Source organism: Equus asinus, chromosome 10 (assembly GCF_041296235.1).
Source record: "Equus asinus isolate D_3611 breed Donkey chromosome 10, EquAss-T2T_v2, whole genome shotgun sequence".
In the NCBI taxonomy this organism is placed as follows: Eukaryota; Metazoa; Chordata; class Mammalia; order Perissodactyla; family Equidae; genus Equus; species Equus asinus.
The window spans coordinates 18,381,677-18,407,159 of NC_091799.1; the positions used below are offsets into that span (position 1 = coordinate 18,381,677).

General features: G+C 42.4%; 1 protein-coding gene across 4 annotated transcripts in view; it reads right to left on the bottom strand.

The window, feature by feature from the left end:
• Window positions 1-25,483, bottom strand: part of GARNL3 (GTPase activating Rap/RanGAP domain like 3) — a 148,130-nt gene that overhangs the window by 90,837 nt on the left and 31,810 nt on the right. For 3 of the 4 annotated variants that reach the window (XM_070518720.1, XM_044778723.2, XM_044778726.2), the window contains one exon: window positions 21,242-21,311. In XM_070518720.1, the coding sequence (XP_070374821.1) occupies window positions 21,242-21,311 (70 nt within the window). Of the gene's footprint in view, window positions 1-21,241; window positions 21,312-22,291; window positions 22,421-25,483 lie in introns of those variants that run through there. The other variant, XM_014863677.3, reaches the window with a different exon arrangement.

Sequence of the window (25,483 nt, forward strand, 5' to 3'; positions counted from 1 at the left end):
CCATTTGACTTAATTCTCTCCACTGGAAGGTGGGCCAAAGTCCCAGGTAACACATAGGGACCTAGGCCCTTTAGAGAGAAAGTGCCTCTCCCGCTCATCTTTCCCTCTCCACTGGCTAGAACATCAACCACCAGAGAGACCTTGAAGTCCATGTTGAAGATCGTAGATTCATCTTGAGCCTGAATGTGTGGGGCGGAGCCACTCAACTTGGAATACCTGGCTGGATGCGAGAGAGAAAAAACTGTTGTTCTTTACTGTTTTTGACATTCTAAACCAACTAATGCACCCCATAAGGAAGAATAAAGGAAAAATCATTGAACGTAGGACAAGTCCACAATTTAAAATGTGGAAACTGATCTGAGGTATCAGAGCAAATGTTCTATGAAACATATTTACTGCAAAAAAAGCACAAGGAAAACTTTAGGCAATCTCTAATTATTGTAATAATTTAGGAGGATACTGGATCCATGAAAATGGAACAAACTGTGATGAGCTTTCAGATGAAAAGCATGGCTCCTAAATTTTGAAATTCAGTGAGCACAATGAACCAAAAATTGTCAAGACAAAAATGCCCCAAAGAGTAAATTAGAATCTCAATTTGAGATAAATAGAGGAAGATGATTATCAAAAACACAGAGAACATATCTGGGAGGAAGTGCGAGGAATAATGGACTGGGGTATTATTAAGATGCTCTTTATGCAGAGAACCCAAGAATAACCAAATCATTTCCTAGACCAACTGCCCTTTCTGATGAGGTCCCTACTAGTCAGCTACACCACAACTAGAGAATGCCTTTATTTAAGGCAGACTGGTCTGGAAAGAAAGGTTTGTTTCCAGACTGGTTTGTAAACAAAGTAGAGAGCAAGGCAGTCCGCGATCTTAGCACTCCAAAGCCAGCAGAGAGGAGGGAGTTGGTCAGTCTCCTCACATGGGAGCATATCCAGCCCTTTGTTATTCTTCTGGGAGAAGCGTCAAAAAAGGCTATTCCCCACATGTGCTCTGACCTTTGCAAAACTAGCTCTGCCTGCCCAGGAGTTCAGTGACCAGTAAGATGTTTTTTAATCGGATTAATCCAAGTCTGTACTCCTGAAGGATGGAGTGAGGGAGAGGAGTAAAATGAGGGAGTGAAGGGGAACCTGGAACTCCTCCTAGAGGTCAACGGAGAGACCAGGACAGACATTTCAATAAACATAAATGGGTTATACTCCTCTATTAAAAGAAAAAGGACTCAAGGATTGGAAACATAAATTAAATCCAATAGCTGCAAGAGACATAATTAGATACAACAAAACAATCATGAAAAAGAAAGGTAAAGTAAACAATATTTGTGCTAAGTTGGAATAAAAAAGAAAATGGTGAGGGAATAAAAAAATCAGAAAGAGGGGCTGGCCCCGTGGCCAAGTGGTTAAGTTCACGCGCTCCGCTGCAGGCGGCCCAGTGTTTCGTTGGTTCAAATCCTGGGCGCGGACATGGCACTGCTCATCAAACCATGCTGAGGCAGCGTCCCACATGCCACAACTAGAAGGACCCATGGCGAAGAATATACAACTATGTACTGGGGGGCTTTGGGGAGAAAAAGGAAAAAAATAAAATTAAAAAAAAAAATCAGAAAGAACTTAGGAGAAAAAAATCAAATTTTAAAAAGTCATGATATACAGATAAATGGATCCATTCGCTCCCAAACTATAATAACTATAGATACTTATTTAAAACAAAAACTATTATAAATAGAAGGAGTTTATAAAATTACAGTTATAATGGAAAATTTTAGTATGCTTCTCTGATAGGTCAAGGCAAATGCTAGTAAGGTTTACAGAGGAATCATATAATAAAATTTATAAGCATGATTAATAGACATATATTGAATTTATCAAGATGCAGAGAATACACACCTTTTAAGAACACCTATTAAACTTTTAAAAACTGATCAAACATTGGATAGAAAGCAAGCATGAATAAATTCTATAAAGTAGAAACAGATCATACTTCAGCATAATGCAAATGAATGAGAAATTAGTGTCAAAAGGATAAAAAAATTGGAAATTCAAAAATATGCATCTGAAAAAAAAAGGTCAAACAGGAAAACTAAAATTGGCCACTATTCATACATCAGCAAGGAGAACAATACTCACTAAAATATGTATTGTGATAGATGCTATATTTACAAGAAAATTCATATTCTTAAATGCTTTCATTATTAAACAAGAAAGAATAAAAACAATGAAGTAAGGATTAACCTCTAGAAGATACAAAAAAGAACAATGAAATAAACCCAAGGAAAGCAGGGGGAAGGAATCAATCAAAGATCAGAGCAGAAATTATAGATTTAAAAAGACAGCAGAATCAATAAACACATCCAAGAGATCACCAGCAAGTCTGATTTTAAAAAGCAAAGAACAAACACAAATACACAAAGCGATAACAAAGGAAAAACAACCGCTACGTAGAGATTTTAAAAAGCATGAGAGAATGCTATATGAAACTATGTAAACATTATCAAAAACTCTAATGAAATGGAAATTTTGTAGAAAAATATACACAATGAAAATTATTTTAAGAAGAGAGAGAAATCTGAATATACCAACAACCCTTTGTGGAACTGAAGAGGTCGTCAGAACGCCGCCCCTCCGAGAGGCAGCCCTGGCTTGGGGGGGTGGGGGGGGTAGGGGGGGTTCGGAGAGGTGAGGGCCCCCCCCCACCCCCGCCAAAGACAATGGCGCATGCACACTCCCAGAAAAGAGGCGAGTGCTTCCTTAGAGAAAAAGAAAGGAGCAGAATTTTTCTGTATTCGTTTTGGTACAGAAGTTCAGGGAAAGGGTTGTTAACATATCTTTAACATCAGTAATACTAAGAAAAGAGGACAGGATTTTTATTTTCTTTTACTTTATTTTGTCTAACATCTCTGATTTAGTTATACAGCAAAGGATCAGTGCTGAGGAAGCCTGACCAAGAGACAAAAAGGAAAAGGCAAATCAAACGACCTTTTGGCCAGGGTCTGCCAGGTCCTGGGAGGGACCCCTTTAGAGTTCTTGCACTGTCCAATACTGTAGCCACTAGTCCCATTTCAATTTAATTTTAAATTAACTAAACTAAAATAAAAAACATTCAGTTCCTAGGTTACACTAATCACATTTCAAGTGCTCAATAGCTACACGTGGCCACTATACTGGACAGTGCAGATCACAAATTTCCATAATCAAAGCAAGTCCTATTGGACAGGACTGTGACATGCTGGACTGTCACACTGTCACAATGTCACAGGACATTGATGCAACTCTGGTGACCAAGATCAAACCAGTTTCTCAGGCTGAAACTCCTTCGGGTAGTTAAATACACGAAAATGGTGGAAATTCATGGAATTTAACATCCCGAGTAGAGGCTTTGGTCCAATCTCAGCCAAACTGTAACTCATTCATTGAACACTAAACAGTGTTCAATGTATTAGATGCTTTATTTCTGAAAAAAAGTAATAACCAAGCAATAATATCCATTTGGATGATTTAACAAATTAATTTAAAAGAAAAAATAAAACCCAGGAAGCATAAAATGTTATTCATTAGTTACTGTAAATAAAAGTATTACTAGTTTAATATTACAGGCAATTAAATGAGAATATTTCCTAAATTAATACAATTACATAATTTTTCAAAACAAAGGGCTCTTTTTCTTTGTACTTAATTGCTTTGTTTCTTTGGGCTGGTGTCTGTTGCCATTCTAAATCAGTGCTAGGATTCCCTGTGATCTCTGTTTTTACCATGCAACATATACTTGGCATTCAGGTATATAAATCACAGGAACCATATTTTAATCCAGAAAAAAAAAGCCTCAAAAAATCTATGTAGTAAAAATAATATTTCAGATTTACAGCCCTCCCCCCATCCCGCCCCCATTCTCCTCTCTTTAAAATGAGTGGTTACGAGTGTGGGTTTTGGTATTCGTCTGATCAGGTTCCAATCTCAGTTCCACACTTCTTAGCTGTGTGACCTTGGGCAAATCACCTAATTTTTCCTCTCCAAATTTTTGTTTCCTTATCTCTAAATGGGGGCAATGACTGTAGCCACTTCTAGGCTTGTGAAGAAGATTCAATAATATAAAGCATGTAATGAGCCCAGAATAGTGCCTGGACATAGGAAGTGCTCAATAAATACATATTAGAATAATATAATATAATAATAATAATAAGATGATTAATATAAAATGCTCTGATTATTATGATGATGATGATCAAACCATTTTAATACTGCATTTAAATTCTCGGAAGCTCTATTTAAACATTTGTCTATCTAGCAAGCACTGAGAACCTATTTTTCAGGGCCTGTACTAACTGCTGGACTTATAAAGACGAACGCAGCATCATTTCTGCCCTGGAGGAGCACAGAGCCTGGTGGGAGAGAGAGACACACATATATAAACAGACAAATCACAATGCAACCCGGTTAAATGACACGACTACAGAAGCAAGGATGGGGTGCTGGGGGAGGTCAGAGGCTGGAGAGACCCACTCTGCCTGGGGGAGCTGGAGGTTTCATTGTTATGATGCAATTTATTCTGGAAGACGTACAGGACCTTTGAGAAATGATTTCCAACATAAGCAGATTTTTTAAAACTGCAAATACTGGTCAAGAAGACCCATTTGATGTATATATGCAAATTACAGACACACACATGCGACTGGCTTAGAAAATACTGCTCAGAAGGGATTAAAGAAAGTTTAAATGTTTCCATCAAAACGAGGGGGGTGGGAGATAAGGCTTAAATATGGGTAGAATGAGCCATCCCCTGACTGGTGAGACTGCTCCTGGGCCCCATCTCCTGGTCACTCTCAGGTCCCTTCTACCATCTGCAGGGCGAGGCAAGGGGGTGGGGTGGAGGGTCCGGAGGAGATGTTCTCTTCCTCCTACTGTTTACCTCAATCCTATTCTGCCTGTGCCAAGGGACAGGGAAAAGATTTTGGGGTTGGGCAGCTGGAGTGCTGAGCACCAGGGCGCATGTCAGAACACCTAGGTTGGTTAGAAGATTCTCCAGCCAAGAGAATAAATGTTGGCTGAAGGAGAACCACCAAGCCCTCAGATCCTGGCTCAGTCTTCTTATCATCATCATTCCTGGCCACCATCCTGAGCAAACTAAACATTCATCATAATGATTTATCTGATGTCTTGAGCTCATGTCTTTCTGCTTTCTCAAATCTAATAACCTCACTTGACTTTACGGCTTTGCCATCCACTACTAAGGCCCAAACATGCTCTTACCCACACTGGCATAGCTCTGTCATCACAGTACCTAGCTTATAACCCACGCTGGCTCTTTTTGGTACACATTCTAGATGGGGATCTGTAGTTAATCATGTCAATGCTGCACTTATCAACACACAGATCTTGTACACCGCTGACTTCTCTTCATGCCCACCAAGTCAAGTCCCAGCTCTCAATCACCCCTGACCGAGTGAACTCTCACTCTTCCTCTTCTGTGCTCGAAGAAACAAAAGTTTCCATGTGACCAAGCCTACTGCAAGCTCATGCTACTTGACCATGGCTAGATCTTCACTACCACTCCACAAGCCTTTGATCCATTCCTTTTTCACTTCCCATTACATCTCCCCCTTGTCCCTGACTTGTCAGTCACCAAGTCACCACTCCAGAAACATCCTTTCTTCTAAGAGATGACCTTTCCACTTATTTTACTGAGAAATGTGATGATGGGTACTGTTATCTAGCCCTCCGTCTCAAAATATATCTGTCTGGGTTTCCTCATTAAATACCATCTGACTAGCAGTCCCTGAGACTCAACTTCCCAGTAGAATACCTGCAAAGATTCAGCACAAAAGATGACAATTCATGAGTCTCAAGAAAGACTGATTGTCCATCCAATGGCCAAAACATTAGGATATTTTCTACTTACTGTATGGCCAATGGAGAAGAACTGAGAAACACATTTGGTCACTGACTTCATTGCCTGAAACAGCAAATTTGGGGTCATCACAGAAGGTTGGAAGGTACATTATACTTCTCTCCACCATCTTATTTTGGCTAAGAGACATATGATCTATATGAAGAGTAACAATAAAACACTGAGAGTCGTCTTTTTATTGCATGGGTACTGCATTTTTAGGTAACCCCGTCACACTAGCATCTCTTTTTAACTCCAAGAAAACATTAAGAAGTGGGGAAGGAGGGAGAGAAGGTCCATCTTAGAACAGCAGTCTTCATAAGCAAAGTGCCACAGGTAGGGAGAGAGACAGGAAGAGTCCTGGTCGCAGAGCATCCTGGGTAGTATAGTTTTGTCAATATGCCAAGCAGTTGGCCGTACCAAAGAGTGGCTGGAGGTGGGGAGAGAGTTAACCTTCATAATCTCCACCCTATTCTTTAATCTAGACAGATGGCATTTTCTTAAGCAAACATTAATACTCCTCTTCTAACCAGACTGCTGCCTGAAGCCCCCTCGGTCCCTGGCATATATATAAACTCTGGAGCCACTGGCTCAGAGCAGCCAAAAGCCAGGCATGGGGAACATCCTATCTCACTCCAGCAGGGCTTTACAAGATAAACACCAACTAGACGCTGGAAGGCCGAGAGCTTTGCACAAGCGCCAACCATCCAGCTGTTTAGTTCAGAGCAGCCACAGTACCTAAAAGGACAATGAGAGCTGGGGGCCAGTTACACATTCTGTCTGTTGAAAAACAAGGTCTGAATAGCTCTTTGTTTTTGTTTGAAGATTTTGTAAAAAGAAAAAATAAAAGCCAACATGGGAGCTATGACAAAAATGCTGCATATGATCCTGAACACTAAAAAAGGAAGCACACCATTTTTTACTGTGAAACCAAAACAAAATTTTAGAAAAGCAGTTGTTGTCCTCAATAAGACATGATCTTTGCAACAAGGTAAAAGCTTGTAGAAGTGGGTGCGATAAAAAAAAAAGACGATGATGACCAAAAAATGCAAATGTAGGATTAAAACCCCCATTGGAGGAGGAAAGCAAAATGTTCATTGTAGAAAGCAGAAACAGTAATATGTTCAACATTTGAGATCCTTTTCCAGAATGAAAAGGAACAAAATAAAATGAAAATAATGAGAAAGAAAGATAATTATGGAGGACAGAGGAAAAGATCTTCCTTACTGTTTGAAGGGGGAAATAATGAGCAATAATCAAAGATATAGCAGAAGAAGATAGTCATCCCTGACATAAGACCTGTACTACGAATCACAGAGAGGCAATGTTTTAGACAAAATTAACAAAAAGAAAAATACGCAGAGAAATTATAGGAAACATTTTTTAAATAAAAGAAGATCTGAGAAAAATCCAGGCAGGAAAAGGTACCAAGAAAGAAAATAAACTGCCTTGGACTTCCCTTCAGAACACTAAAGAGCAGAAGACAGCTGTCCTGGGTTGAACAGTGTTTCCACCAAATTTACGTCCATGTGGACCCTCAGAATGTGCCTTTATTTGCAAAGAGGGTCTTTGTAGCTATAATTAATTAATTGAGTTAAGATAAGGTCACACTGGATTAGGGTGGGACCAAAGTCCCATGGCCCAAGTGTTTTTCTAAGAGCAAAGAGGGAGGTGCAGGTACACAGACCCGGGCAGGAGGCCACACCACGCAGAAGCGGAGACTGGAGTGAGGCAGCCACAAACCAAAGGGCGTCAGGGGCTGCTGGCAACCCCAGAGGCTGGAAGAGGCAAGACTCGTTTTCTTGTTTTTTCCAGAGCCTTCAGAGAGGGAGCATGGCCTGGCCAACGTCTTGATTTTGGACTTCTCGCCTCCAGAACTATGAGAGAATAAATCTCTGTTGTTTGAAGCCACTCAGTTTGTGGTGATTTGTTACGACAGGCCTAGGAAATTAATACAACAACAGATCAAAATTTGTGAAGTTTTAAGAGAAAAAGGTGAGGACTCAGAAATTGTAAAACCAGCCTAGTTGCTCCTGTGGAAGGCATAACTCGAGACATTCTCAGATATGTAATGATTGAGAAAAGATAGCCCTCATGTACTGCCTAAAAAACTTACCTGGAACTCCAGGACAAGCATGCCTGCAACCATGATATTTACTATTGCTCTGGAATCACAGCCAATGCCTGGCCAATGCAATTAGACATAAAGAAGAAATAAGAGATTTGGATGGGAGGAAATAAAGTTGGTGGAAGAGTACCTGTGCCTTCAAAAAGACTATATTTTGTTTTTAAGTAATGAAGCACAATAAAATACATAAACCCATTCTGCATAGAACTTTAGTTACTAAAGGGACATACACTAAATCTTAATAGTGATTGTTCTTAAGTGGTAGGATTACAGATGAAATTAATTTTCCTGTGCTTTTCAGTCTATTTTAAATTTTCTATAATGAGCATGTATTCCTTTTATAATCAGAAAAGTATACTTAAAAGTATATTGGCACACACATGTGCATACACACAAAGACTGGGAAGAAATATAAAGAATTTAAGAAGAGAAAAAAGAATTTATCAGACACTGGAGTTTTAGCAAAATTGATCTTCTAGCTAATACACGGAGATCTGGCAGTGAGCTAAGTGCCATTGCGGGGACAATAAAAAGAGAACCATGAGCTGTGCCTACTAGAAAAGGTAAGAAATGCCCACAAATAATTAGACTGTAAAATACGACAGGTGCCATAGAGAAATGCAAAGAATTGTACAGTTCTGAAGAGTGAAAGATGATTTTCCCCTGGGGGAATCAGGTGAAGATGCATGGAAAACAGACATGGCAGAGGCATATTTCAAGGAGGCATTCTAGAAGGACGGAGGGGCATAGAGAGGCCCCAGAGGTCTGGATAAAGGCCTATTTGGCTGGATCGTGGGCCACGTGAGCGAAGTTTCCAAAGATAGATTGGAGCGAGACTATGGAAAAGCCTTAAATGTCAAGCTAAAGAGGACCTGCTTTATTCCATAAGCAAAAGAGAGAGGTTGAGGCCTTTTGTTGTTGTTTTGCTGTCGTTGTTACTTGTTTATTTGTTTGTTTGAAAGCATAAAGATGCTGCCGACACAGCGGAACATTCCTTTACAGCATTAAGGAAATCAAAGACCCCAGCCTCAGGTTAACCACAGCTGACAAACTGGATGTAATCTTTTCAAAACTTGTTGAATGGAATCTTTGAGAAGTCAGGGAGAGCAAGAGAAAGTGCCAGAAGCTCAAAGAAGAGGAAATGACACCAATGTCAGACAGAAAAGGCAGTACATAGACGTAAACATTCCTGTTCTTTTCCGATTCCTGTCTCCTCAAGAGATCAGAGGAGAGACACATGAGGAATTAAAAGTCACTTTCATAATGGAAGCTTGGGGAAAAAATGCATACTATTCAGTCCACTCCAAACATACCAAACCAGAGCTTGAATTGTAAACAAACCCCTCGAGTGATTTTTAGGCACAATAAGGTTTGAGGGGCACTGGAGCCACCTATGACAACGGCAAGATCACGGAACTTTTTAGTAAACGTGACTCACTGTGGATAAGCTCTCTAACTCACTAGTTGTGTGACCTTGGACAAGTTAATTAACCTCTTTGAACTTTAGTTACCTCATCTGTAAAATGGGGGTAATAACAGTATCTATACCTTATTAGGTAGCTGTGAAATTTAAATAGTACATATGCATATATACATATTTCCCTGCATACATATACATATATGTATATACCTCTCTGTCTATTACTCAAAAGGCCATCTGGCACTATATGTGCACATCCATGTGAATAAAGGGCAACTTAGCCACGAAATCTGCATAGAACATATAGCCAACAGGATTTGGTAAGAGATTGGATATGGGCTATCAGTGATTTCCTGGTTTCCGGAATGACAACGGAAAGGAAGGTAGCGCCACTCACCCAGTGGCTTGGGGTGGGGGAAGAGGGATGACAGCGAGTTCGGTTTGGAGCATGTTTAGGTTCTGTTGCCGACAGGCCCTCCCACGGAGATGTCCAGTGGGCGTTTGGGCAGATGGTTCTACATGCTGTGGACAGAGACCTGGGCTGAAGATATGGATCTTCGAGTCCCCAGTCTAAAGGCAGTAACTGAAGCCATGGGGGTAGGAAAGAGCACCAAGAACAAGCACGTAGAGTGAGAAGAGCACCTGAGACAGAAGCCCGAGGAGCATGAAAATCTAAGGGCCAGGCTGAAGAGAAGGAATCCGTAAAGCAGCCGAGAGGGTGAAGCAGGGAGGCAGGAGGAAAATACGCGAGTGGAGGCCCAGAGGCCAGGGCTGGAGAAAGTGTTCCCAGGGCTCGTGTGCAGCCTGGTCCCGTAAGATAAAGATCAGAAGCGTCAAAGGGATTCGGCAGGAAGGAGATCTTTGGTGACCTTGGCAAGAACAGGCTCAGTGAAGAACGAGAAGGGGAAGCATCCAAAGGCGGAATTCAGAAGGGAAATTGTGGAACCATCTCAGGGATCAAAATGAGAATTCAGAGCGGCTGAAATGCACTCCCTGAGTAATTAAAAAGTCTTCACATCTATTAAGCAAACGCGGTTTGAGATTATATTTTAAAAGACCGTGACACAGTGATAACTGCTTAGACCGATTGAAAAGCTGAGGCCAGAAAGCATACAATCCTTTTCTTACACATAAAGGAACCCAAAGTAACAACTTTAATTAAATGGATAGAATAGTTCAATATAAAAATAAGAATATTAGCTGTGGCTCAACAGTAACAGTGGGAGCGTGAGACCAGGAGCCCTTTGTGGAAGTCAGGCAGGGCAGGCTACACTGGATTTGGGGGCATGGGGTTCCCTCAATTCAACTAGTGGGGAAAAAATGGGAAGGAAGTTTTCAAATCCACAGATGTCGCCCTCTCTCTTACACAGAGGGTGAGAGGCTGCTCCACTCCATGGGACGGATGTGTGCCCTAGGGAAACGGGGCCGACCTGAGACAGGAGAAAGCTGGAAGACAGGGATCTCAGATCTCAGCTTAGGGGCGCCGACAGAGACCTGAACAAAGCCTCAAACACTCTTGGTCCTACAGCCCCAGGGAAATTCATCCCAAGTTGCCTGCCAGGGGAGTTAGACTTTATTCTGGGAGCATAAAAAGAGCTCCGAATGTTCAGAGCCCACATGGTGAAAGGTTGGCAAAAAGATAAAATTCCTTTTCAATTTAATAGCAGTGAAAGAAGTAAAAGAGTGGTTTCCAAATTCGTGTGTGTGTGTGTGTGTGTGTTCGTGTGTGTGTGTGTGTGTTCGCGGCTGTCAGATACTACTGCTCTGATGGTAGACCTGCATAAATTCAGAAGGAAACACAGGTTCTTAAAAAGCAACTTCCAGAAAACTGACTATATTTCTTATTCATCACAGCAGTATACAAAAGTATATAAGACTATATATTTTGATCAAGTTTAAAAATTATTTTTGCTACAACTGATGACCCAGGCTGTGGGGCCTGATCTTACCCAGAGTTGAGGTGGGCACACGACAGAAGCTGGGGTGGGCAGAGACCACCTCATACAAGTAAGATGTGAGAGGCAAAGGGTATTATCAAGCAGGCACCAATGAAGACTGTGGGTTTGAGACACACAGAATTTGGCCTCCTGAATATACAAGAGACCACAATCAAGGCAAAAAACCTCGATTTCCTGAAGAATTAACCAAGCAAACAATATGTTAACAGTTTGCATCTCTGGTTAAATATATTTAAAAAGCTATTACACATTGGTCAAAATTTGAGAGTAGTTCTATGCTACCCCAGGGTACCACCTTCCCACCCGTTGAAGACACTGGAGTCACTAAACAGAGACCCCAGGACGCCAGCAGAAGGTGTAGGAGCCAGAGATTGTGACCTGAGCTGAGGTGGCTGCAGCTGCAGAGGGGACCATCCCGAGGAGGAAACAGTGGCAGCCCAGGAATGGGAGATTGTGCGGCCCTGGGAAGAGGATGAACCACCCAGGATGCCCACAAGGCCAGGAGTGGAGTGCCTACAGTTCTGGTTTTGAAATTAGAAAGCACGCTGGTGCCAAATATCATTGAGGCGGCTGTTCCCAGGGTTGATTTTCCCTGGGAAAATTTGGAGGATTTGTCTGGTATTCTTATCACAGTGTGTGTTTAGCTGGTGGATTTGGTACAATTTTGCCAACCATCCAAACCATTAACACAGAGCTCAGGGTTCATGATGGGCACCAAATGGATGGTCAGGCGGCGCTAATTCTCCCCAAGTGCTGTTGATCCTAAGAAAACAGGTCATAAAATCACATTATATCAAAAAGTAGGGTGGGGAAAAGACAAGGTTCAAACCATTCTATAAACAAGACGACCACCACAGGGGACGGAGGACCCGCTGTTAAGGGCTGGATACAGAAATACTTTTTTTGTTTAAGCTCTATGTTATTTTTTCAAAAAATATTTAAAGCAGCTTACTGAAACACATCTTGCTTAAAGGATAAAATTAGATGTAGAGCAAACTCAGAACAAGGGAAAATTAGGTGTGGGTAAATAACTGAGAGCAGAGAATAAGAATAGGCTGTATGTTATAAAGTCCTTTAAGGCTGGGAGAGGCAAGCCATAAATAGGCTTCTGAGCTTCCCAGAGGCCAAGGGAAAGAGGAAAATACCCAGTCATTTACAGGATTCCCACTGCCTATAAGGTTAATGACAAAGCAGCTTCTCAGGAGAAGCAGAGAACTTTTTGTCCTGAGAAAAACCTTTCCCATAGGTCCTCTTAAAGGAGACACTTTGTGACAGACTGAGAAAAATCCTCAAGAGCATCTTGCAAGAGACACACTATCCAGATCCATATGGCTCTCTTCCACTCCGTCCATCAGTGCAAGTTAAAGGCACAATGCCAAGGCCCAGCTCAAGGGGAGCAAGTTTAAGAGGGGCCAAGAGAGGCAGGCCAAGTGTTTCTAGCCATCTTACGGTTGGGTTCGGTCCAGCAATTAAATTTAAACCATTTACGGCATGGACATCTCTTTGGATAATTCTTTATGAACATTCTTCTTACAACCAAGTTTTTCTCAAGACTGCACAGAAGAGAGTTTGAAATTCTATGTTTGAGCTAAAACCTAAAGCAGAGCTACTCCGTGCTGGTGATTAACAGTGCAGGCGTCTGCTCCAACCATCAGCCTAATTTCTTCAGAAAACAGTCTACAAGCAGCAGGGCTATGAGAGTCTGGGCTCGTGGACTAAGAGACCAAGCGCAGGGGCTCCCGGAGTGAGACAGACGTGGGTCTAAATGTCACCTCTACGCTCACCAGCTGTGGGACCTCTCTGAGATCATCAGTTAAAGGGGAATCCATTCAGTATCGACGTCTTCTGAGCACCCACAGTGTGTGGCACGAGCAAATAACATCCACTGCCCACGGTTGTTTGTGGGCATTAAAGACATAAATGCACCGAAAGTATTTAGCTCAGTGATCAGTACCTAGTAAGCATTCAATAAATGTTAAAACTCATAGTAATAATAACAAAATAATAACCATAAGAAAAGATTTCTGGTCCCATTCTAGTGCATAAATAATTATATGATTAAGATCTTGAAGTTCTACATCACCAAAAATGGTTGCAAAAATTGTATCCTGGACTAGGTTCAAAGTCAGCATCATCAATCACCCACAAAGGCGTCAAAAATATCAAAAAGCGCACTCATGGTTTTAAACCACGTTAACTTACTGGCAAAGGCTTCAAGATAAATGTTGTGCTTTGAGGAACCCACGTGAGTCAACCTGCTATAAAAGACTTAGATACAAGGCAGTTAAATATTAGAGAACATCTGCCAAAATTATGGCTTTCGTTGTAGAATGCCGAAGTCTTGACGTTTTGATGTTCCTGAGGGAAATACACTGGTACCTTCAGTAATCTCTAAATTCGGTCATACTACTTAGACTATCCTTTCTCCCAGAAGATGCCTCTGAAAACAAAAAGCTTACTCAACCCTGAAGAGAGAGCAAAACAGCGCTGTGTTCGGGATGCTGGACAGGCAGCTAAGTCAGTCATTAACCCAGACTCGTCTTTCTGCACAGCAGTCCCACAGGCATAATTCAAATTCGTGCCTGAGCAAAAATGCAAATTACTCCGCATCAGACTTCAAGAGTCCTCAAACAGTCAAAACCTCAAATGCTAAAATCTGCAGATGCCAAGCAAGTTGATCATAAACTGTTCTTTTGATAGTAATTAGGTAGTACAGCCAGACATCCTTTGAAGCTACCATGAGTTCCTAGCAACAAAACCATGCGATACTCCAAGAGAAGCTTTTATATGTTTCTTTCCTACACAGCAGGGGAACATCCAGCTCACCCAAATGCAGGCTCAGGTCACTAAGGCACAAGTTTAAAAAGGAAGGGCCAGTACTCTATGCTGTTTTATCCTGACTTGAAATTACCTGCAGATTGTGACTTCCCCAGAAGTCTCGAGATGTGGGGTTATATGAGAACCAGCAGCCGGGCTGGGCAGGGGAGAGGTCTATATTGTGCCCATACCATTTATCCTTCATAACACATCAGTTTCCTATCCATTGAGTCAAAGGCCAAGAAAAGATCGATAAAAGCTACAAACAATCTCATGCTTTTCCTGACAGCTTTCGATATAAAGTGATGAAGAATGGTCAATGGTGTAATAGCTTGCCTTGATTTGAATGCTGCCATGAGAGCCCAGACTTTGAATTCATCAAGAAGAAAAATGGCATGTATTTTAGATGGAATGCAGTGCAAGCTAATGAGTCCCACTCTATGGCAGGGACGGGGGGGTCAAAGAGGCTTGTTTTTCCTTTCCTTATTTTTGATAGGTTAGGCTACTCTCTAATTTCAACCAAATGGAACCATTCATTCATTCAATCAATGTTTACTAAGTGACGAATGCTAAGCAGTGCGCTTGGTACTGAGGATACAGTGGTAAATGAAGAGCCATGATCTATATGGAAGTAAAAAAAGTGCCAGGAATGATGGTCCACGGGCAGAGGAAAAAATTCCCACCAGGTGCCTTTAGTTTGAGCTTTTAAATCATCGACTACATGAGGGAATGTTAGAGACACATCTGGGGGGGTTCCCGCCCAGCTCATGCTCTTTCAAACTGACCTCTGTCTACAACGTGCTCACAGATAATCTGCCCTATCCACAAACTCTGCTGAGGCGACGGGTCTAGGAGGCCAGATTTACACATCACCCTGCCACCCTGAACACAACTGTAGAACCAGGGATAGACGTCTGAACCAGAGGAACAAATCTATAACGTTCTGTTTGTAAATTGACATTAGGGCTCAAGAATGAACAGACTGTGATGGGCAATGGAGCTGTAAGACCAGGGGGATTGGGGGGCTGGAAATCAATTCAGTAATAAAAATCATTTAATGAGAACTCAGTATGTGACAGGGCCTAGAAATACAGCAATAAACAAGACAGACGTGGTTCCCATCCTCCCCCTGAGTGGATGAGCGAGTCGTAAGAAATAAGTGAAATAAATACAGATTGTGATAAACGCTATGAAGGAAATGAACAGGATGCTGAGTTAGAGAACAGCACAGAGAGGGGGACTACTTTAGAATGGGGTCAGGGGAGGCTTCTCTGAGAAGGCGGCATTTCAGCTGAGACCAGCCATGAGAAGTGCTGGGGAAGCCTATTCCAGGGAGAAGGAATAGTAAGTGCAAAGGCCCCGGGACAGAAAAGAACTCAGTGTGTTCCAGAGACCAAAGTAAGGCCAGATGTCTGAAGCATGGTGCGTGAGTGGCATGAGAGAAGGTGGAAGAGGAAGGCAGAACAGGGATCATGCAGGTTCTCGTGAGGCTCTGTAAAGGGTCTGGACTTGGAGTGCGATGGGCCACCATGAAAGGTTTTAAGCAAGAAAAGACACTGTGTTGTCAACATTTTAAAACATCACTCTGCCATAAGGACAGAAATACAGACTAATGATATGGAAGAGAAAGCCCAGAAATTAACCCTTGCATATATGGTCAATTGATTTTCAACAAGGGTCCCAAGACCATTCAATGGGGGAAGGGACAGTCTTTTCAACATATGGTGCCGGGAAAGCTGGATATCCACACACAAAACAATGAAGTTGAACCCCTACCTATATCATATACAAAAATTAATTCAAAATGGGTCAAAGACACAAACGTAAAATCTACAACTATAAAACTCTTAGAAGAAAACACAGCGGGAAATCTTCATGATACTGGGTTTGGCAATTATTTCTTGGATATAACACCAAAAGTACAGGCAGCAAAAGAAAAAATAAATAAATTGGACTTTATGAAGATTAACAACTTTTGTGCATCCAACGACATTGTCAACAGAGTAAAATAACTCACATAATAGGAGAAAATATTTCCAAATCACATATCTGATAAGGGATTAATATCCAGACTATATTACTAATTCCTACAACTCAGTAACAACAAAAAAGACAACCTGATTAAAAAAGGGACAAAGGACCTGAATACCATTTCTCCAAAGAAGATATACAAATGGCCAATAAGCACATGAAAAGATGTTCAGCATCATCAACCATTAGTGAAAGGCATATCAAAACAACAAGGCACCACTTCACAAACATTAGGATGGCTATAACAAAATAAAAGGAGAGGGCCGGCTGGGTGGTGCAGTGGTTAAGTTCGCTCCTTCAGCTTCGGCAGCCAGGGGTTCGCTGGTTCGGATCCTGGGTGTGGACATGGCACCACTTGGCAAGCCATGCTGAGGTAGGCGTCCCACATATAAAGTAGAGGAAGATGGGCATGAATGTTAGCTCAGGGCCAGTCTTCCTCAGCAAAAAGAGGAGGATTGGCGGCAGGTGTTAGCTCAGGGCTAATCTTCCTCAATAAATAAATAAATGAAAATATAAGGAAAATAACAAGTGTTGGTGAGAATTTGAAAAAATTGGAACCCTTGTGCTTTGCTGGTGGAAATGTAAAGTGTGCAGCCACTGTGGCAACAAGTTTGGGAGTTCCTTAAAAGTTAAAAATAGAATTACCATATGATCCAGTCATTCCATTCCTAGTGAATATACCCCAAAGAATTGAAAGCAGGGACTTGAACACATACATGGATACCAATGTTCAGAGCAACATTACTCACAATGGCTAAAAAGTGGAAACAACCCAAGCATACATTGACAGTTGAACAGATAAAAAAAATGTGGTGTATACACACGATGGAATATTATTCAGCCATAAAAAGTAATGAAATTGTGATACATACTATAACATGGATGAACTTGAAAATATTATGCTAAGTGAAACAAACCAGACACAAAAGGGCAAATATTGTATAATTCCACTTATATGAGATCCCTAGAATAGGCAAATTCTTAGGGACAGGAAACAGAATAGAGGTTCCCAGGGGCTGGGAGTGGTGGGGAATGTGGAGTTATTGTTTAATGGGTACAGTTTCTGTTTGGGATGATGAACGATGTCCTGCAAGTGGATAATGGTGATGGTTGCACAACACTGTGAATGTACTTAATGCCCCTGAATTGTACACTTCAAAATGGTAAATATTATGTTGTGTATATTTTACCACCATAAAAAAAAGTATTAAAAAACCACCACTGGGGCTAGCCCCGTGGCCGAGTGGTTAAGTTCGCGCGTTCCGCTGCAGGTGGCCCAGTGTTTCGTTGGTTCGGATCCTGGGCGCGGACATGGCACTGCTCGTCAAGCCACGCCGAGGCAGCGTCCCACATGCCACAACTGGAAGGACCCACAACAAAGAATATACAGCTATGTACTGGGGGGCTTTGGGGAGAAAAAGGAAAACAAATACAAAAAAATAAAACCCACCACTGCTGGGAAAAATGGACCTGGAGAGAGGCAACTGTGCAATCAGGGGAAGCTGGTCTGCAGAGAGGAGAATGGTACAGACGTGCTGAGAAATCATAGGGACCAGAGAGAAACGGAGAAAATAGCTGCCTGATGGCTGCCAGTCACATGAGGCCCACCTGTGCTTCCTGCACTTCATTTCTGTGAGACTCACCCACGTCCTTTCAGTGAATCAATTCATGCTTGAGCTGGACTGAGCAGATCTCTGTTCCGGGCAATGAAACGATCCCTGATTAAGGCAGGGAACACAGCTGGGATCCAGTTACAAAGCAGCCTGGAGACTAAAAGTTTGGGCAGTTGGTTTCTAAAGCTGGACTCCAGCTCCATGAGAGCAGGGTTTCTGTCCTCCCCCGTCAGTGCCCAGCACAGTGCTGGACACATGGTGGGAGGCCTTCCACACACAGCTAGCGAACGAGGGCTTAGAAATTCTCCCACGAGGCTGCACAGATCTGAGCTTCCACGTTCTCACTCACCAGGTTTATGCCCGATTTACTAGGGAACTAAGCCCCTGAATCGGCCCTCATTACTGATCTGAACGGCCAACCTTAGTTCTCCCAAGGACTTCCACCTGACCTCTTCAAGGTCAGGGGAAGTTTATGCTAAAACTTCAATTTTACAGAATCCTGGCTACCAGTCTACAAAGCTGGAGGCCCAGGACGCCCAGGACGCCCAAGATTTATTGGGCTCCCAACGATATTCTTCAAACCAGGTGTGAGAAAGGTAAGTGACTTTCTCAGAAACACACAACACATAAAATGGCTTTTAATTTAATAATATCCTGTTGTTCATAAGTGAGAGAAAACGTGTCCTTCCTTAAAACACGGGAGTCAGAATTCAAGAGATCCTTAAATAGCAAAGATCGAACTTTGCTTGTTTCATTTTTCTCAACCATTCCAACCACCAGCGCATGTCATTTCTAACATGGGAAAACTAGAAACAACGTAATTTCACAAAAGGAGGGAACGTGTTACACAGGTAACTGTTTATCACGATGTTGGGTTACCACGCACCATTTAAAATGGTAACTCGAAGACCATATAAGAAGAAGAAGACATTTACAAAACACAGTTAAACAAAAAAAAGAGGAATGCAAAATTATATATAAAATTTGACTACAACCATGTAGAAATGAGGTTTGTATCTATAAAAATGGAAGGTACCAAAAGGAGATTAAAAACAGTTGTTGCAAGGCAGGGAAATTCTACATGGAATTTTAAAACATATTTAAATTTTACTTTATGATATTTTAAAGAGTCAATTAGAAACACACACACAAAATCACAGGTCCAGAGTGAAAATGTGAACAAACAGGTGGAAAGACTTTTGCTCACTGAGCCGCCTCAGCAGCCGGGATAACTGATGACGGCCCGGGATTCTCTAAGGCAGCTTTTCTTCAAGCGGTCCTGGGAGCAGCAGCAGCAACGTGATCTGGGAACTTGTTAGAAAGGCACATTCCGGGTTAACCTTAGACCTACTGAATTTGAAACTCTGGGGGCGGGGCCCAGCGATCTGTTTTAACAAACTCTCCAAGTGATTCTGATGCTTGCTCAAGTGCGAAACCACTGCTCTCATACCTTCCCTGTCTGACATTCTGTGATTTGCACACGTCTATAAAGAGTTCACCTTTCATACCTATATTGTCTCCCCCAAACATCGCTCTCACTGTTTATAAAAGCCCCATACTACTCACTAGATCTGCTACTTCCTTCAAAATGGTAAATTTTGGTCAGATCAGGTTCGAAGTCTTCACCCGAGAGTCAAGGTTCTACTTTTGCTACCAAATTTCATCTTTACTACTACAGCTAGTTAACATGGACCATGCTTTGTGAACCATCTCATTTAATCCTCCTAACAACCCTATAAGGTAGATAATATTAATATCCCCACTTCATGGATGAGAAAACTGAGGCCAAAAGAAGTCCAAGATCATACAACTAATACATGATGAAACAAGAATGACCTCAGAGCACAAGCTCTGAAACAGTACTGAGGTTCAGAGAAGTTCATGGAGGTAATAAGCGATGGAGTGGTATGTGAACCCAGGCCTGCCTGATTCCAAAATCTCCTTGTTTTGTAACCACTAAGCTCTGCTGCTTTACACTCTCTGTTTGGCAGGACCATTTGCTCACTGCCCCTCGGATGCATCACTGCCAAGAATCATACTGTTTGCAAATATCTACTGGCTATCTTCTTTGTCTCCAACCCACATCCTACGGCCTCCACAAGGCCTTCCAGGCTGCTTCCCCAAGATCCCTGGCTAGAACGGGTCTCTCCCTCCCTTCTCTCAACCCCCACCGCGCCCTATCTGTATACCTCTCATGATATTTACCAGTTCCCACCCTGAACCATAGTCACGCACATGCTCCTTCAGGAGAGGCGGTGGTCTCAGTTGGCATGGTGTCACCAGTGACTGACACTGAACAGACACTGATTGAGTCAGTCAATGTGTCTTTTAGGTGACTAAATTCATTCTTTAAACATTTTATGTATCTTATCTGTCCAGCCGGAGGATGGTAAGCTCCTTAAGAACAAGGACCAAATCTTCTACTTATTTCATATTTTCAAGATTATTCAGCCCTGGGCCAGGTACACGGTCAAGCCTGTAATATATGCTTAAATTCAAGTAGAGTGCTGCTGATATACAACTCTGGTAGAAATTTTTCTACTGCTTAAACCCCAGAAGAATGCAGCTTATATTCATGGGAGATAATTGGGTACTATACAAATGGATCCAATCAACTCATTTTTTGTAAATAGATAGAAATAAATTTAATGTCTTTAATAGTGTTAAACAATAATCAAGAGAATTTTATGAGCACATTTTCCTGAAAATTTGTTCAAATTTCCATGCAATTGGAGGGGAAAAAAATCACAATTCTGTCTTTTAAAAAATTGAGGCTATTATACGCCTTCATTATGCCTCTTTTAAAATGAAAGCATACTATTTTTAAAAATCGTAACACAAACCCCAGAGTCTCTCATTAAGGAAAATGTGGATATTTTCATTCCAGATATCTATCGTCTATTACAGTCATTTATCTAGTCCAACAAATATACTTCTAACAGGAAAAAAAAGATCTCATAAATATTCTAACTCCTTTCACATTCCCAGAGAGCAAAGGTACAGAAAATCAGCATAGGTATTTCAATAATATTTCAACCTCAAAAACTAGATTTATAAACTTTTAGGAACAAGATAATATAAAAACCAAATGCTACCTTTGTTAATTCATAAATCATTTTATTTAATTACATATACCATTAACAGAAAAAAATATTAAGCCACAACATATTTTTAACAAACTGAAAGACACAGATCAAAAGTATGTAACAATAAAAACAAAGATGATCAAATTATTATAGCATTTCAATAGTCATTTATTCCTATCTAGTCCTTATACTGCACTCACATGGTCTAACAGTAAATATACAACAAAAGATCTGATGAGCTTGGCGATCCTCTCTAAACCTAAATCAATGTACTGCCACCGAACAGACAGGATAAACTTACCAGCTCCACAGATCCATAATGTTTCCTACTGAAATCCCCACGTCTACAGCCTAGGTCTTCCGAGACAGAGCTGGAACAAAAATGCTTCATCAGTATTATACATAGCGATCTGGCCACAAACCTTCTGCAAAAATCGACTACCATTTGCAAAAAGGACTGCTATGGAACAGGCTTGCCCCAGCTCCTCACTGCAGGGGAGCCTCCTTGCAACAGACACAGTCCTCAGCAGCCATTGCAGAGCCTGGCTTTCATGGAGCCCTCAGTGAAGACAAAAACCCCCGAGTCATCCCTGGCAGTGTAGGCAATGATTGAATTAAATATTTAGTCATTTGGAATCGATTGAAATTTCCAAGGCTACTGGTGGTTTATAATCTCATTTCTGTATAACCAAAGGGAATATAAACCCTGCAGTAAACTTGAGGCAAGGGGCAAAGCTTGCAATTATCTTTCGTTTAAGAGAGCCTCTTTGTCCCAAATAGTCAACATAAAAATAACTGGCATTATTTGATGCTATATAGGAGAAATAAAACTTTAAATAGGAGGAAAAAAACTTCAAAATCCTGGTAGGTATCCCCCCCGCCCCAACTCCCTTTAATTTATGACAATATGAAAAAGGACCCGTACTAACAGAAAATCTAAAAATCTAACTTCCAAGTATATTTAGTTTTTTACATAGCAGTAGCTAATAGTTCCCCCGGGCCCCCCACCCGCAGCCCCTGCTCAAAGGCTTAAATCCGATAAGAAAAATCACATGCGTTGCTGAAGAAGAGCAATTAAAACAAGGGCAAAATTGTTACTGCACTTGCATCTTGAAAGCATAGTCACACGCTCAAAAAGACACATATCTTATCCACTAGTTAGTGTATTTAGGACCCCGTGCAGTATTCATGAAGCCACCGGAGATCGGCAAAGACAGTTTTAATAAGTTTTGTTCTAATAGGTCATGCAAATAACTCTAATAAAACAGAAAATAAAATTACACAGGAATTACACGTTTAATATACCCAAGATATCTGGGGTCTAACATGCAAAGAAAGGTGCATTTAGTACCTTTTCATCCTTCCTTAAAAGGTAGGCTACATTTTCTAAATTACAGCCCTCTCGGCACGTTCAGAAAGAGACTGACTCTGATGTTTAGCACCCACAGAACTGAGTCTCTGCCAGGACACTATTAGATAGGCTCCAAGAAAGACAGCATGAGAGAAATGAGATTAGAGCGTCTAATGGTATTCTGCTTCCACCATTTCACAGAGAGAGCTGAATTAATCTTATACGAGAAATTTAACCTTTTGAGGTCCTCACTTCCTTCGTTGAGAAATGTGCCACAAATTCATGAATGCAGCTTCGAAGGGTCTCCTAGATATTACCCAGGCTACCTTTTGCTTCTTGTGACATGATTCTTTACCCAAAAATCTCAGAAAGAGATTTAAAAACTTCCCTCCATGGCCAATTCTGGTCTGTGTTAAACATGTGCTCTATGCCCATTTTCTTAGCCCATTTTGAAAACCGTTCCGGAGAAGAGGCCATTGCCTTACGTAACAGTTCCCAGATCCTTCCCCGGCAGCCCTCAGTTACTGAGAGAGAGTGGGCTCCAGTGAGGAGTGTCCACGCACTCGGACACAGAGATCGGGCACAGAGTGGACGCTCACTGGCCATTAAGTGAAAACTCTGTCTGCCCAGATCTCAGCCCACATCTTCAGTTTTAGCCGGGCCCACTATGCAGTCATCAACATCAGCAGCAGCTCCTAACACGAATGGCCAATAACATGAAAAGAGCAAGGATGCCGGCCGGGTTCTGGGCCCCTCCCTGTGCTCCCTCAGCACCACCAAGGGGGTTCTAAGACACAGTGCCAGCTCCCTAACTTTGCCAACAGCCAGAAACAGACACAAAAAAGATGACAACCCTATGTCCTGGAGCAACCACCTCTGTAGAAGCCTCATAGAGGGAAAACAACATCCTATGAAAACAACCAAGAATAATATAAACAGAACATCTGCTGTCGGTTGCCCTTTTCCCCCTCTAATTACATTTCATCCAATACACTGCAGAGACAGCACTTGCTAATGGTGGCAGCCAGGCTGAACTATATGGACTGCATTTCTAAGGCTGCAGGAGGCACGCAAGCCAGCCATGTTAAAAGCCCTCCCCACTCTCCTCCTCCCTCCCCAGACTCTCTGGCCTCTTGGCATCCAGCACGAGGATTGCGATTGGAGGGGATCGCCCAGAGGCCCAAGAGCAGCTTTGTTCTCCCCCAGGTCCCCAGTGTCTGGCCCACCGCCTGGCACAGAGTGGACATGCAGTACATGTGCATTGCATTAATGAAGGTATTTGCACATCTTCTGGCTCTTACTAGCTACTGCGTGATAGCACCCCTTGTGAGCACCGAGGCAGGCTGCCTGTTGACATCCTCCCTGCTGAGCCACATTATTCCATCAGTCCAGACAGTCCTGGCCCAGGAGGCAGATAGTGCTATCTGCATGCCAAAACCTGTTCTCTTTTCTTCTTAGGCTGTTGCTAAGACTACATTTCCTAGCCCCTCTTGCAGTAAGTGTGACCATGTGACTGAGCTCTGGCCAAGAGAATATGGGCAAAGTGATGTGCACGACTTCCAGGCACCTCCCATGGGAGGTGCCTGCTCTCCTTCCCTGTGGCCAGCTGGATGGAGAGGACCACAAGGACTCGCAGGAGGGAGAGCTTCAAGTTGGAAAAAACCTGGGTCTCTGAATGACCAAGTGGAAGGTCACGCCTCCAAGAACATCTGCATTACAATACGATGTGAGCAAGAAATAAACATTTAGTTGTGTTAATCATGTAGAATGTGTGTTTACCACGTGGCTAACGTGTTACCTGAACTAATGCAAAAGTCGCTCTCTTGCCATGGGGTGCTGCCATACCAACAACCTAAAATATGTGGCACTGGCTTAGTAGGCAGGCAGCAGCCAGTGAGGAAACTCATCTCAGAGGCTGGAAAGATGGAGATCTATGTCATACAGTAGCAAAATAGCTGGTAAAACTTACACCTACGGTAATTTAGGAGGACCTGTGGACCTGTGCCTTCCGAGCCTGCAGCTCTAGGCAAAGTGGCGAGACAGACCAGAGTGCGCCATGTGCCGGCTCCTATTGGCTGACCTTAGCACGGTTTTTTGTAAGAGATGAGCCCAGGCAAGAACAGGAGGGGTTTCAAGCAAAGACAGGAGGGAATAAAGAGAGTCTAGAGACCAAGGGCCTCAGGGACTTGAGAAATCCCTCTGTTTCTGGACCCCAAACAATAAGAGTTCTGGCCAATGAAATGTGGGTAGAAATGACGGGTGCCTCTTGCAGACCTGGCCCACAAAAATTTCTCATGAATAATCCTTGCTCTCTTTCCTCACCCACCTGCCGAATGGAGAGGGCTGTGCGGACCAGCAGGGATGCAAGCACAATATGAAGGAACGCTGGCTCCTAAATGACCACTTAGAAGATTCCAAGTAGGAATACCCTCTTTGGACTGTGATATGCGCGAGGAATAACTTTTACTGTTTGAAATCACTAAGATTGAGGGTTTGTCTATTACCACAAGCGATTTTATCTTAACTGGTACAGCTCTCCAAAGGTAAGAGAAAGGAGTATAAGAATAACTCCCCCAGAAAGGGGTGGTGAGAGGGCTGGCGGGCCAGGATGACTCTAAGTTGGCAAACTATGTCCCAACCCAGCCCACTGCCTTTGAAAACAAAGCTTCACTGAGACACAGCCACGCCCTTTGGTTTCAGACTGTCTGACGCTGCTTTTGCGTTACAATGGCAGAGTTGAGAAGATGCAACAGGGACCTGTATGGTCCACAAAGCCCAAACTATCTACTGACTGGCCCTTTATAGAAGGCGTTTGCCCAATACCCGCCACATAGCCTCGAGAATCCCTTCTTTTGGATTTAGGTCTACCCACAGACTGTGATTTGTATGTCAATGAAAAGACTCGGCTGCAGTGTTTATCAGACTTTAGAGAGTCCATCAGAACGCCTGGGTGAGCTTTCTGAAAATGCAGATTCCCTGGCCCTATTCCCAGAGTCTGTGATTCAGCAAGTCTGCGATTTGAACAAGCGGCTGGGGTAATTCTGATGCAGGTGGTCCGCAGACAATGTTTTGAAAAATATTGCTCTTCCAGATGACTCTGGAATCCCCGGGAAACCTGTCAGCCATTCTGCATGCTTCTGTAAGGATGGATAAGGCCTTGATCAAGTCTTCCACGAGTGCGAGGAGGTGTGG